This window comes from Epinephelus fuscoguttatus, linkage group LG3 (assembly GCF_011397635.1).
Source record: "Epinephelus fuscoguttatus linkage group LG3, E.fuscoguttatus.final_Chr_v1".
Classification (NCBI taxonomy): Eukaryota; Metazoa; Chordata; class Actinopteri; order Perciformes; family Serranidae; genus Epinephelus; species Epinephelus fuscoguttatus.
The window spans coordinates 41,935,567-41,949,697 of record NC_064754.1 but is presented as its reverse complement, the minus strand read 5'-3'; the positions used below and the strand labels follow the sequence as shown (position 1 = coordinate 41,949,697).

Below are 14,131 nucleotides of genomic sequence, written 5' to 3'. Positions count from 1 at the left end.
TGCCACCAATATTTACAAAAATAAACGGTGTCAAGAAAAACATTGTGGCTTTTGCAACTGATCAATACTGGTACAAAAGTAGAAAGAATGACTTCTAACCTTTGACGAAGTAGTCTCTGTTGGGTCCAATGAGAGTGTTGTAGGGATAACCGTAGTAGGCCAATGTATAGGGATCACACTGGTAGACATAGTTCTGCTGAGTAGGCTCTGGAGTGGCAGAAGCTCCCTTGGAGGCCTTCTGACGCGAGTACTGCTCCTTATCAACTGGCTTGGCGAGTGTCACCTCAATGCAGGACCCTTCCACCTCTGTGCCATTAAGGTGGTCCATGGCCATAACAGCATCATCCCGAGAAGTAAAGTGGACGAAGGCATAGTCACGGATTTTCTTCACACGTTCAACACATCCAGGATTCCACTGGCTGAAAACCTGGTTTACACAGAAAATAGGTGATTGGTTAAGAATGGTAAGCTATTGTACCGCTTCTTGCACAGCATGCACCATGAAACTGCCAGTCCTACCTGTCTGATCGTCTCCTCACTGGTCTCCATCATAAGATTTCTTACGTAGAGGATTTTCACTGTCTCCATAACATCTTCGTCTACATCAATCTCTGGTTCAGCCCAGTCCACTGCAATCTGGTGGCCCCAAAGCTGAATACGCCCAGGCATCAACTTCCTGCGAGCCATGGCAGCTGCACGGTGTGACTCATACTCTACAAAGGCAAAGCCTCTGTTCTTCATCTTGTCTGCAGCACTGGCATAAACTATCACATCTAGTACCCCTTCCGTCACCTTGGAGACCTCCTCCAGAATCTCCTCACGCTTTTTGGTCTTGGGGATGCCACCAATGAAAAGACGACAGTTGTCCACGGAAGAACAGACCCCCAACAGCCTCCCGGGCCGCACTTCATAGTTGTTGAGCTCACGGACAGCACGCTTGGCCTCATGTTTCTCTGTGTACATCACAAATGCATACCCTCTGTTCTTCCCGTCAAAGTCCATCATCAGCCGCATCTCATAGATGCGTCCAACAGACTCAAACACTGGGACCAGCTCATCCTCATAAACGTCCCGTGGGATCTTGCCCACAAAGATTTCACATCCACGTGGTGGAGTTGCAGCATTCCAACCAGGAGGAGGGCCATATTTACGCTGACCATTTTCCTGGACCATACCATAGCCAGTGCGCTCCATCAGGGACACCAGTGCAGCCTCATTGGGAGCACCTGCAACTCCTTCAGGGATGTTTATCTGTCCATGCAGAGGGTGGTGGGAGGCACCAGCAGGTTTGGAGGGTTTGGGGGCAGCGTTATTGCTCATGGTCGAGGAGGAAGCGGGATCTTCGGCTGTCATTCTGACAAAACCATCCAATCAGATCTGGGGCCTGAGGAGGGCAAAGAGAGACAGGCTTATGAAATTACACTAAGCTGTATAAACCAACTGCTATACAAGAAGGAACAGGAAATACTAGAAGGAATAAAAATAAGAAAAACGTATTAATGTTGAGAAGCTGCCTTTTTAAGCATCTGGAACAACAAAAACCCATAATATGCTTGCTTTTCAAAACAAAATGATCATCAGTTTGCAGGAGCAATCACATGCAAGATTACCTACCTAACAAACTAACCATGGCAAATAATGTGACACTTGGACAGAACCATGAAAATACAGCATCTATAAATCCCATCCCACCTTCCCCTATCATTGGTTTTACAACCTTGTTTTGTTGAGCTGCTCGCTTGCTGACCTCTAACCCCTATCAGAGAGAATGAACCGCTGTAAACCCTGAAACCTCCAGCTCAAGGTTCACTGAGTATGACTAGGTCACATGCTCATTGTGTGTGTGTGTGTGTGTGTGTGTGTGTGTGTGTGTGTCAGCAGTAAGTTAGACAAGTTGGAGTTAAGCTATATGAGGAATTTTGTGTAAGATATGACCCCAATGACTCCACGCAGTGACAGAAGACTGTGCACATTCATCTATATTACACATGAACCTGTTGCACACTCACCACAAGAGGGTGTTGGACTTTCAACTTTTTTTATCATAAGTGTTATGAGTGCAGCTTTTTCTGTGCGTGTGTGTGTCTGTGTGTTTCTGTGTGTGCACCACTTCATTAAGGGCTGCAGCCCTATAAGAGGAACAGAGAACAATCAGAAATCGGCTTCCCGAGCATAAACCTCTTACTCTCTTACTTTCCAACACTGCCAGCATTCAGAACGGAAAAATCCACAGCATTTTAAATCCCCAAATCTCCACACTGCGGACAACACTGTGCAACACTGAGGCAGCCAATTACAGCAGACTACAAAGCAAACTAGTTTTTGTGAGAGACTCAACGTCATGTAAGCAAACAGGCCAAATAAAAAAAAACCTGTGTGTGTGTGTGTGTGTGTGTGTGTGTGTGGGTGGGTGGGTGTGTGTGGGTCTGCGTTTGTGCGTCACAAGATTGCCTGGACTTTGATTGAAATAGGTAAGGCAGTCAACAAAGGTAAAACACTACTAAGCCAAGCAACCATGGCAACGCACAGACTCATTTGCCTTGACCCCCCCCCCCCCCCCCCACACACACACACACACACACCTGTTCACTTGTTAGTTCGCCCAAGGCTGCAGGGCTTAGAATTACCTGCAAAGTAGTGCACACCTCATCCACAGAGGAATAAAAATGATGCAAATGTTAGCTCGATAGAATTAAATGCCTTAAATATTGCGGACATACATTCTGGCTGAAGCAAAATATTCCTTCATTCATTTATTGATGTACAGTAGAGGGGCAAAGAGGAAAACAAAACGGCATAAACTGAGAGGGGAGGGACTGGATGTTGTTTCCTCCTGCTATCTTTAGCCAGGAGTTGGTTGCTGCATGTTGACATAGGTCAAGATGACATTAGATTATATAAAAGCATCAGTTTTTGACAGAATTATGTGGACATCTAGTTTGTAGACACACTTTCTGATTCTGCTCAGCGAGGATGCAGTTCCCTTTTCTGCACTAAAGAAAATATTTTTCAAAAGCATCACTCAAATTTTGCCGAAAAGAGCCTGATATATTACTGTAACAGCTTTCTATTACTTGTGTCTGAGTTGCCTCCACAGCTCAACCTCTGTTCCTCCTATCGTGTGAAGTGCTAACATGACTCTGTCTCTTATCAGCCTTATCTCGTCAGACTGATGACAAAGGGAGGACAATATTCACTCTGGGAGTTCTGCTTGGTGATAAAAAGACGCTGTGTGACACTGTGGGGTTGACATTGTGTGTAACAGAGTACTGTAGTCATTTTAGGGCTCTTAAAAAAACTGCTGGATGGTCTTATCATAAAACCGGGCTGTCCATGCAGTAGAGACGCTAATACTATTGAAATTGGTGCCACATGACCACAGAAAACAGAGAAAAAGGGCATTCACTTTTGCTTAAGAGGTAGAAAACCTACAACTACCACAATGCACTTGAGTTGCTTTTGGCTTGTCCAAAAACAATATGGCAGCCGGCTCTTAACATATGATCTTGTAATGCAATTTAACAGTGTGCTAAAATATGTTTCTGAAGACATTTTAGAAGAGAAACAGGCAACACAGTAACCGAATATTGGTTTATATTTGATCAGCACTGCCTACTGTTTGATCTGCATTTGGTGTGTTTAAGAGAGCCAGATATCCCTTTTTTACCAACATGAAACAAGTTCCCGCAGACCCGCACCCAATTATAAACCGCTCAGAGCATTTCCACCAAAAATAAATTGGTTAGGAACTTGAAAAGTTGGTTCTCAGCTGGAACCAAAAAATAGCAGTTTTCTTGACTTGAAGTGCGAACTGTGACGACATCAGTGGGTGTGTCATGTTCTAAAGTTGGAAAGAGAGGATGGGGAGGGCAACAATAGAGACGCCAAGTGAGAAATCCTTGCAAAAAAAAAGATTGTGCAGTGGTGTTATTAATAGTTTGTCCATGCTTGTTTTTGGATGAAGCAAATATCTGTAAAAATGCATCAAGAGTTTCAGTGCCATCTGCCATCTTGCTACTACTGTTTGCTTCAGTTGTGAATTGAGCAATGCCTTATGTTGATGACACATCCTTGATTACAAAGTCCTGGATGGATCCAGTTCAACAACCAGAGCTAATTTGGTAGAAAGGGGTAAGAGAGAAAGGGCTGGTCTCTCTCTCTCGATCTGCTTCTATACTCTCTATGTGTGTGGTGGCAGCAGTCATACAAAAATGTGGAGGAACTATCTGTAGTTTGAGCAACACCCAAGAGCTAGTGAACGCCCACTGAATTACGCATTTTGTGTGATCCGGTGGATTTGAGCTGGCAAATGAGCAGGGAGATCTGGGTGCTGGCAAGACAGAGAGAAGTTTACCACAGTTCATTTACACATAGAACCGACACTGTTATGACACAAAGCTGGTTGAAAATTGGCAAAGTTTCCCTTTAACTGTACATTTTGTGTTTGTCAAAAATCCAATATATTGAGTGTTCAGTTTTAGCATGGGGATAACCTACTTCCTGCTTTTGACCACTTGGAGATATTCCTAACTTCCTCAGTCCAGACCACTGTTGTGCTGAGGTTTTCCTTTCCTTTCCTAGAGTCAGGAAATCTCAGCACTCAGTGTGTGTCAGAGGCGAAGCGGAACTCAGATGGCCTGTTACAACCTCTCTCCCCTTGCATAATATTAAGAAAATGAGAACAATAAGTGTGTGTGTGTGTGTGTGTGTGTGTGTGTGTGTGTGTGTGTGTGTGTGTGTTTTGGGGGGGGGGGTTCTTTTGGAAACTAAGTGTATCTGAAAGAGTGTGCAACAAAAGCAGTAGGGAAGTAATGCAACATAAAAGAGGAAATCTAGAAAAGAATATAAAGTAAAAAAACAATGATTTGGTTGAAAGCTCTGCAATCGTGTCTATATGCGTGTGTGTCTGTGTGTGTGTGAGAGCGAGAGAGAGAGAGAGAGAGAGAGAGAGAGAGAGAGAGAGAAAACTGAGGCAGGGACAGGTAGATGATTAACCGTGACAAACACAAATCACAGCCTTTACTCACTGAGATCGTAAAGATTTACAGCTGGCATCTCAGTTATTAAGAAACTAGAATGTTACAAAGCTTATGTGCGATTCTTGTATCCCGATTTTACCTCTTTGTTGCAGCACAACAGGAACAGCTAGCAGCTTTAGGAAAAACATAATCTACAGAGCTCAGACACAGAGTTCACCTGGTCAAAGGTTGTGAACTCAGAGTAGCACATGGAGGGAAGAGCTGGCTGGCCTGCTCACTGCAATAGGAGGTTAAAGAGCAGCGATTTGATTGGGTAAAGGTGCCACCCTGCCGGGTTAAAGTGTTCCAGTTATTGCAGTGGAGATTGTCCATTACATTGTGTTTATGATTGATAGAAGCACCTGATTCTCTACGTACTAACAACATGTTACTGGGGGCTGAATTGCTTTATGAGCAGACAAAAAGGCTTTTACTGGCTTCCTCTAGGTCATATCATAAACACAGATCCACCTCTGCTGGCAAATCCCATCTTTTTCTTCAAACAAGCAAATGAGGCAAAGTTCCTTTAGTATTTATGCCACTGACCTGACGTTAAATCAACACTGCTATCATGTATTCTCTGGAGCATTCGCAAATGTTATTCAGAAGATTGTGAGCCAACAAACCTCTCTCCGACTCCCAATTTATCGCAGATTATGGAGCAAAGAAAACCAAAGTATGTGTTCAACAGTAAGGAACAATGCGTCTCTTAGTTTGCTGTTCTATCCTGAGTGACACTGATCCAGTGCACTGGAGAAAACAGGCCCACGGAAGCCGCCATCTTAGCTGTATGTGCACACACGTGGATATGTTTACCCAGCAGTCCCCAACTACAGGGTCACAAGGCAGCAGAAGAGGATCAATGAAACACCAACTCTCACAAACACTCCAATCCTGCACATAACACACACCCGATAGATAACGTTAAAGCAGCTGAGTCATGCAGATACTATTCAAGCCTGCCTTCATGTTAAACAATGATCTTTACAAAGTCTCCAGTTGCAAAAACATGTCTATGAAGGCTGAAGAATTTCTATAAAACCAAAGGCAGTTGCAGAGAGAGGGAAGTGAGACTGAAACAAAGCAGAAATCTTGAGGAGGGTATCGTAGCAGAGGGATGTTGGTGGAAAAGAGAAGAGGAAGGAGAAGCAGAGAGCGGTCAGATGGGAGGATATAGCTACCCCTGTTGCTTCACAGTGCTCCGCTGCCTGGCTGCCTGCTCTGGGAGTGTAAGTCCACCTCCATGAGAGACAGGTACAGCAGGGCACTGAGCACAGAGGCCAGCCTCCTCTATACACACACACACACACACACACACACACACTGAGCCAAAACTGCAAGCATGAGAGCTGGTGAGGGAGGAGCTAGGCAGGTACTTTGTGTGAGTGTGTATGTGTTCGTGGGCGGATCCCAGCCCTACTTCTGAGGTGTAGTAGAAAGTTTTTTATGTAGACAATATACATAAACACACAAAAATACCAGTGGTGGAAAGCATTTTTTTTACATTCAAATCAAGTACTGTGATTAAAGGAATACTTCACCCACAAACTGATCATTTGTATATCAATTACTCACCCAGTGCTACATTCAATTCTTGAAGAAAATGTTGTTTTTCTCGTATGCCTCCACAGTGAACGAATAATCCAAAAACTGAGAAAATTCTTGTTGAATTAAAGTAAAGGGGGGCAATGTTTAACAAAATCAAAACTACATGAAAACATTCATTTACAATCTCAAGTGCACAGGCAAGCACATGCGCTTGATCTCTGCTCAGAGCAGAGTTTATGCACAGATGTTTTGATATAGAGTTGCTGTATTTTAATGCGGCATCCTCAACTTTAATTTATCAAGGATGTTCGCAGTTTTTGGATTCTTCATTCATGGTTGACAGTTCTAGTTGTTTCTTTTCAGATTTTACATATATATGAAAAGATTTAACAGATTTTGGCCTTTGAACCCTTAATTAGAAAGTGTTAAGATGAGGCCTTTTTTTTAGCCCAAAAGAGGTGAAATGCTCCAATATGTAGATTTTGAGGGGGGGGGGGGTCTTATTCTTATTTTTATTTTTTATTTTTGTTGTTGTTGTTGTTTATATATATATATATATATATATATATGTTCATCTCATGACCCCTCAGATTGGACTGGACTAAATTACCTTACAGTATATAAAGTAGTTAAAACTAGCTTCAATGCTTTAATGATGCTTTAAGTACATGTTGCTGATTATATTCCTACATTAGTTTATTGGTCCTTAAAGGATCTGAATACTCTTCCACCACTGATAAATGCACACACTGACGCAGCTGTTGCACAAACCCAGAAATCTTCCCTCTGTTACCAGTGAAGACACAGTGGGCAGGAGAGTGGGCTGATGGGAAAAGTAGTTTTCATTGGTTTCAAGGGTTTTGTGCTGATAGTTGCATAAATTGGGAAAACGGCAGGAAATGTTCATGCTGAATACTTCCTCATGTTGTTGTCTTACTCTGAGAGGACATTTGGAAATTCTGACTGGGAGGTACCACGAGAGTGATTTATGTCATGTCAGCACAAGACTACAACTGTGTGTGTGTGTGTGTGTGTGTGTGTGTGTGTGTGTGTAATTGGGCATATGCATGTGTTTTTTTGTACATAACAACGGTGAACACGTTCCTAGCACAGCTTAACTTAAGCAAACAACACACACCTTCCTGGGCAGTCAAGAGAGCAGATAGAGAGACGACTGAGAGGAAAACAGCCGTCACTAGCTCAGAGTTTCTGTCTCTGGAAAGGGCAAGAAAAGAGGGAGTGAGGGAGAGAGAGAGCAGATGGGGTGAGAGGGAGAGAGATGAAAGTCACAGTGTGTGGTCAACAGTGCGCTGAGTTTCAGCTGCTATTGAAACTGGCCCCACTCCTTAACGACTGAGTAAACAGCCAAGAAGAAAGTCTATTTAGCATAAAGAATGATGGATAGACAGAAAAGAAGAGATTAAAGCACACATGATAGAGAGCAATATATATAACTGTAGCACCTGTAATCAGCTACTAATTATAAAACTGTCAAAGCCATTACCATGACACTAGCAGGAGTGAATTACATATAATTAATAGCAAAAAGGTGTATCTGTAAAGGTGTGTGTAAAAGTATGTGAAGGTGTGTGTGTTATTTTGCGCAATCATTTGGCGTGTGCGCAAAAGTAAGAAAAGCGCAGTTTGCTGGGGAGCAGGTTCACAGATCAGGCCTTTTCCTCTAAGGAGGTCAATCTAAGTCAAAGATTAACTGTCAGTCATTAGCCATAGCCAATCAGGACTCAGACATGCCTCACAGGCTTTAGGTGTTCTGGTGACCGCACAGACCATCAGGTCAACGGTTAACCGTTGGACCCCACTAGTAAAAACATTTACTGTCTCTCAGCCTGTAATCATTGTACATACTCACTAGATCATTTGTCAGACACATCACACACACCAGCTGCTTCAGGTTTAATCAGGTCTTTAGTTGTGTTTTACTTGTGGTTTTAAGTTCAGATTTATGTATACTGTAAGTCTTTGGGTCATAGTCTCCCTTTATGAGTCTGTGTGTGTCCTCATGGCAAAATGTGGTCCTGGTGACCAAACAACAGCAGCATCATAAGATGTGAGACAGGTGTGACGTGTAACACAACAGTGTCTGCCTTTGGTGTGACATATAGGCTAATGTAGTAGTCTGTCTGTCAGACTGTAACAAAACCTTAAACCAGGACTGTATATGTGGGATTAACTAAAAATAAAATGCAGTGTCCACATTAACATAACAAAGGAACATGTGACTGATTGCAGCAGTGTGGCTCAATGATGTGTTTTTAGTAGTTTTGGTACAACAATAAAGGTCTGTGGCACAGAGGAACTTGTTAATTGGATCAATTGTTTGTTTTGATCTTTTAATGGGATTTGTTGACACAAAAAGTATAAAATATTACCAACTTTGTATACAGGGATAGTGTGTGTGTCCAACATATCTTCACATAATATTTTATGAAAAGTTTGGCACATTAAACGGTTTGCATGGTATCTTATGAATTTACACTCCAACTGGTTAGATTCAGTAAAAGAATCATGGTTGCACATCTTAACATTACTTACTTAATGTATTATGACTATGTTACGTTACGTGTACATAACTTAAATAACTCAACACTGACTTCTGGTTTCACCAAGGATGCAAAAAGTGGTCTCCTGGGTCAAATCCTGTGTTGGTTTGACCCATCCATCACCCCGACCGCCTGCCTACGTGCATTTTGTAGTTCACAGCCTCCTGGCTCAAAATGACGTGGGTTGTATACTGCATTGCTTTCATAGGTATAAGTAGGCTACTAACAGTAAATGAGAACAGCCTAGTGTGTTTCCATACATACATTCTGGCTCAGGATTGGTGTTTGTTCGTGATGGCAGACTGGAAATCACCTACGTTTATATTCAACACTGTAAACCTGCCACTGACATTGGGCTCAAGCTGAAACGCATTTACTTAACTAGACCTAAATCATAAGTAATCACATTAGAGAGTGGCTATTAGTCTTTGGTTATCTCTGATAAGCTGGTTCTCTATTAAGGCCAGGGTCAGACATACACACACACACACACACACACACACACACACACACACACACACACAGAACACACACACACACACAGAACACACACATACACTGGAATCTGCCACATAGACAAAACCTGCGAATGAGCAGGAATAAAGTCAGCAATAAAGCTGTGCTGGTAATCAGTATCTTGGCCATAGAGCCTGTATGACTGCCATCTCTTATTACAAGTCATCCATATAAGTAAATGAGTAGCGTGTCACAAGACCAGAGGTCCTGCTGTTTATTTCTGTAGAGAGATACGACCTGTAGGAGTACACCGCAGTGTTTAGTCCCACGCTGTGTTTTCCTGGAAGCAGTTCCTCTCAGACAAACTGCAGACTGCAGAAACTGACTAACTGCTTTAGGAACGTAGCCTAAAAAAAGAAACTTCCTGCTGGGATTTTTGGTATCTCAAAATATTTAATTGTTTCAGGCAGTTCACACAACTTTACCGTGTCCAAAAAATATCTTCATAATTTATATCCTTAAAAATGTGAAACAGGTATTATTTGAAAGAGCTGTTTGCTGATTATAGATATAAAGCAACACAAGGAGTATTAAAGACTGTAACTGTCTTGAATCCATCCTGTCGATCTTCCACTTTCTCTTTTTGGATGAGAAATACAGACTACAGCCACCTGCTGCTATGGAGGTTTATTTCCTCTCACACAGACACAGAACGTACATGCTAGTTGGCTGTTGGCTGTAGTCTTTGCAGTGTGATCAGGTGCAACTTTTATGCAGAGAAGCAGGTAATGTGAAGCGACGCAACGGTCGGCCTTTGTCTCCACTAGTAATCTATTGTCAGTTTAGTGTGTCTGGGCCTTACTACCTCGACTGCACTGCATTTTTACAGTAAATGACCACAACTGAGTAAAACAATTTACTTAACAAAAGACAAGTGAGAACTGTGGCTGATCCTTCAGGACACATGATGTCCTCACACTGTGGCTTACAGTTCAACTGTCAGCACCCTGACTAAGACAGGATGAAGCAGTATGAAGCATTAAGTCACACTTATGGAAGCTGCGTTATCAGAGTGTCCTAATTTAGATCTGTTTGCTGTCCCTTCACAATTTTTTTCTAGGAGCTGCTGTCTTTAAGCACTGAGTCACTGTACACTGATAGCAGAGACACAGTAACAACAATTTTCAATCTGCTTATTATCTTCCCATTGATTAATAATAATAAATGTCAGAATATGGTGAAAAATATCCATCACGAAAAAAAAAATCTAAATCTAATTTAAACTACGTTTTCCGAAATCTGAGCCCCTTCATTTTGTCCCTGCCTCCATCCTCTGTTGCCTGCTTCTCTGCCCTTTTCTCTCCTCTCATCCATGTACCTGTCACCCTCATTCCTCTGGTTCACTCAAGCTCAAAGAAGAGCAGCGGGGAGGGGGAAAAGCAGAAGAAACAGGGAAGGTGTGGAGAGGAGGGCAAGCTGAGGGGGGATATGTAGAAAAGAGTAGGGAGAGGCAGTCTGAGGAGGACATGACCAGATGGATAGCAGCCAGAGAGGCTAACGAACTGAGAGGAGGGGACCAAATGTTCGGGCCTCCCTTCAGAGCAAGAAAGCCCTTTAAAGCTAAACTGGCCTGAAGAATTTCAGGTCAGAGGGAGTGCGTAAGGGACTGCCTTCAGCCCACCCCAACTTCACCACTAAGGGATGATTCCAGTTCATTTACTCTGAGAGCCCCCCTGCCTCCAGGACTTTCATATTTGTCCACTCAACAGCTCATTCAAACTTTGGTTAATGCACTAATTATAAACAGAAAGGCTTTGAGTCAGCTCTATAGTACATAAGCATGACAGGATAGAAAGGTCAACTGCAACCAAATATTGCCACATATGTCCCCTCACAGCTTTGTAGTCATTACTGATCATAAGAGCTGCTTTAGCATTAGCACTAGCTGAAAGGGGCTTTGCTTCCTTAGGCAAACACATTCCTCAGGCTAATCAGCTAGCCTGTTCAAGGCCACAGCAGACATTGTTTCAGACAATTACTACTGACGTTGACAGTGTCACACACTCGTGATAAAGGCTTTAGTGCCCCCCTGTGTGTGTGTGTGTGTGTGTGTGTGTGTGTGTGTGTATAAGTGAAAACCAACAAGATTTAAGGCGAGTGTAGAATTGGTGATATCTGACACACTAAACAATAAAAGCAGTGCCCCCCCAGACATTTTTCATGAGGGTGGTCAAATGAGGCCACTGAAATTTTGCACCAAAACCAAAAGCTAGAAATGAACACACATTCATAGACTGGTGGCTGAGGCTACCAAAGATGTTGTCATCTGTTACTCAGTAACCATTCACACGCACTCACACACTGATGGAACAGCCATCTGGAACAATTTGGTGTTCAGTATCTTAGATATCTTGAGGTGAGAGTTGAAGAGACCTCTCTGGAAATGGCCATGCCAGTTGTTCCAAAAAAGTTGCCTATGTTTGGAGCATTATTCAGCTCCCTCATGGTTAGTACCAATGAATGCCTTAAAGAGAGTAATGTTGGCCTCCAGTAGGCGGGCAGAAGTTTTTATCAGGGTGGCTATGCCCCCCCACCCACCACCACACTCTTAAGGGTGCCACTTAAGACCCAAATATTTGCATATACCCTTGTTTTGGTTTTTCCACCATCCTTTACTCTCAAACTCACTGTGCAGGCTAACAAAAGAGCTAACCTTCATGCACACTTTTATAACCAAACAGCGTCCCACCCAGTCGACAAACACAGGTAAGAGAACGTGTCAGACTACAATGGCACAATGTCAGAAACGTGCAACTGAAATAGCATTTCTGTCAATCCAAGCATTTGTTTTATCTCCACATCATGGCAAATGGGGGGAACCTCAAAGAATTTTAAGGCTTAAATAAAGGTTTGAATGAAAGAATGGTTTACCTGTAACTTATATGAACTCTTACAAAAGAAAGTGAACTGAGTCATAAAAAGCAGCCAATAATGTCATTTGTTCACTGCATGTTTAGCCTTGAATGCAACGTAAATTAATTCAATTTAGCAGCAGATCACTGGATTTTCTCTCTCTCTCTCTCTCTCTCTCTCTCTCTCTCACACACACACACACACACACACACATACACATACATACACGCACAACAAACAGCTCTCCTCACCAGGGTAAAAGTCCATATATTATATGACAGAGAACCCGGAAGTCTATGGTCTATAATAATAGCCTACCAGCCTCTCTCTCCATATCGTCACTGAAGCATTTTTATCCCCCACCCTGAACACACACACACACACACATACACACACACACACACACACACACAAATGCAGTGCCATGCCACTCCGCTGGTTCCACTGGTTTCATTGTAAGGACATCTTGATCTCCATTGATTGGTTTAAGTGCCTCTGTTGTCTGTTTCCAATCATTTCAGCTCTGACGAAGCAGTGAAACTGGGGAGTTTGGTAACTGTGTCCGTCTCATGGACACAGTCTCTTCTCATGGATTTCCTCCATGAGAAGAGAGAAAATAGGCAACAAGACAAATCCATCAAAAGATTGTAAGGTTTGGTCATAAAGAGGATCAAACAAATGTGCTTTCCAACATGTTTACTATCATATCATCCATCATAAAGATACCCAGTAGTTTCAGAGGTGCAACCTTTTGCTAACAGGCTGATTTTTTAAGACAAGAGTTTTGTGGGTCAAAAGTGATTTTAAAGAAAACAAAAGCTTTAAATGACAGAGTGACGCAACAACAAGAACTGATGACAAGTTTTCAAAGAAACTTAAACGAGATGATTTCAGCAAAAGACCGAAACACACTTGAGGGCTGACATGAACACAGTACCTGTATCCCAACCTGAGGAGCAGATATCGATGAGCAGGCCAAAAAGATGCAGATGCCGGTACGTTTTGCTTTTGGGAATCACTTTGAACAATCACACTCGTCTAAAACTCTCTCTCCCTCTGTCCATTCACTCTTCACTGTTGTTGACACGCTGCAGCAGTAAGAGAGTCTCCTCGCCTGCCTGCCTGCGTCTGGGTGTTTGAGTGTGGAGGTAAGCAAAGGTGGTTTAGTGTTTACCCATTCTCAATGAAGAGAGAGGTGGGGCCACTCAGTACAGGTAACCCCCCACCTTTTTTCCTCCCTCCTTCAATCTCTCTCTCTCTCTCTCTCTCTCTCAGCTGATAAGGAATAAGACAAAGGAGAAGGGAAGGGATAAAAGGGCAGAGGGTGTGACGAAAGGTGATGACTGACGACAATCAGGGAAAAGTCATGAGCTAGTGTTTGAGTGTGTAGACATATTCACAGAAATAAAATGGACCAGCCCAGAATAATAATAGTAATTATAATCTGAGTCAGAATTCGAACAGTGAATAAAAATGAAACTATTTTTAAAACAAGATTTAGTGCCAACATGTTAGCGGCTTGTTGTCGCTTTCATCTTTCTAGTTAAGGCCTAAAAAACAGTGCTTTGAGCTGAATGTTAACATGAGACCGCTAACATGCAGATGTTTAGGAGGTATGTTTACCATGTACACCAT

General features: G+C 42.6%; 1 protein-coding gene across 12 annotated transcripts in view; it reads right to left on the bottom strand.

The window, feature by feature from the left end:
• The window catches only part of rbm47 (RNA binding motif protein 47), a 39,383-nt gene that overhangs the window by 8,677 nt on the left and 16,575 nt on the right, over window positions 1–14,131 (bottom strand). For 4 of the 12 annotated variants that reach the window (XM_049572606.1, XM_049572610.1, XM_049572605.1 and 1 more), the window contains 2 exons: window positions 520–1,384; window positions 100–427 (listed from right to left, as the gene is read on the bottom strand). In XM_049572606.1, the coding sequence (XP_049428563.1) occupies window positions 100–427; window positions 520–1,353 (1,162 nt within the window). In that variant the 5' untranslated portion in view covers window positions 1,354–1,384. Of the gene's footprint in view, window positions 1–99; window positions 428–519; window positions 1,385–6,199; window positions 6,294–13,433; window positions 13,655–14,131 lie in introns of those variants that run through there. The other 8 variants (XM_049572612.1, XM_049572615.1, XM_049572614.1 and 5 more) reach the window with 4 other exon arrangements.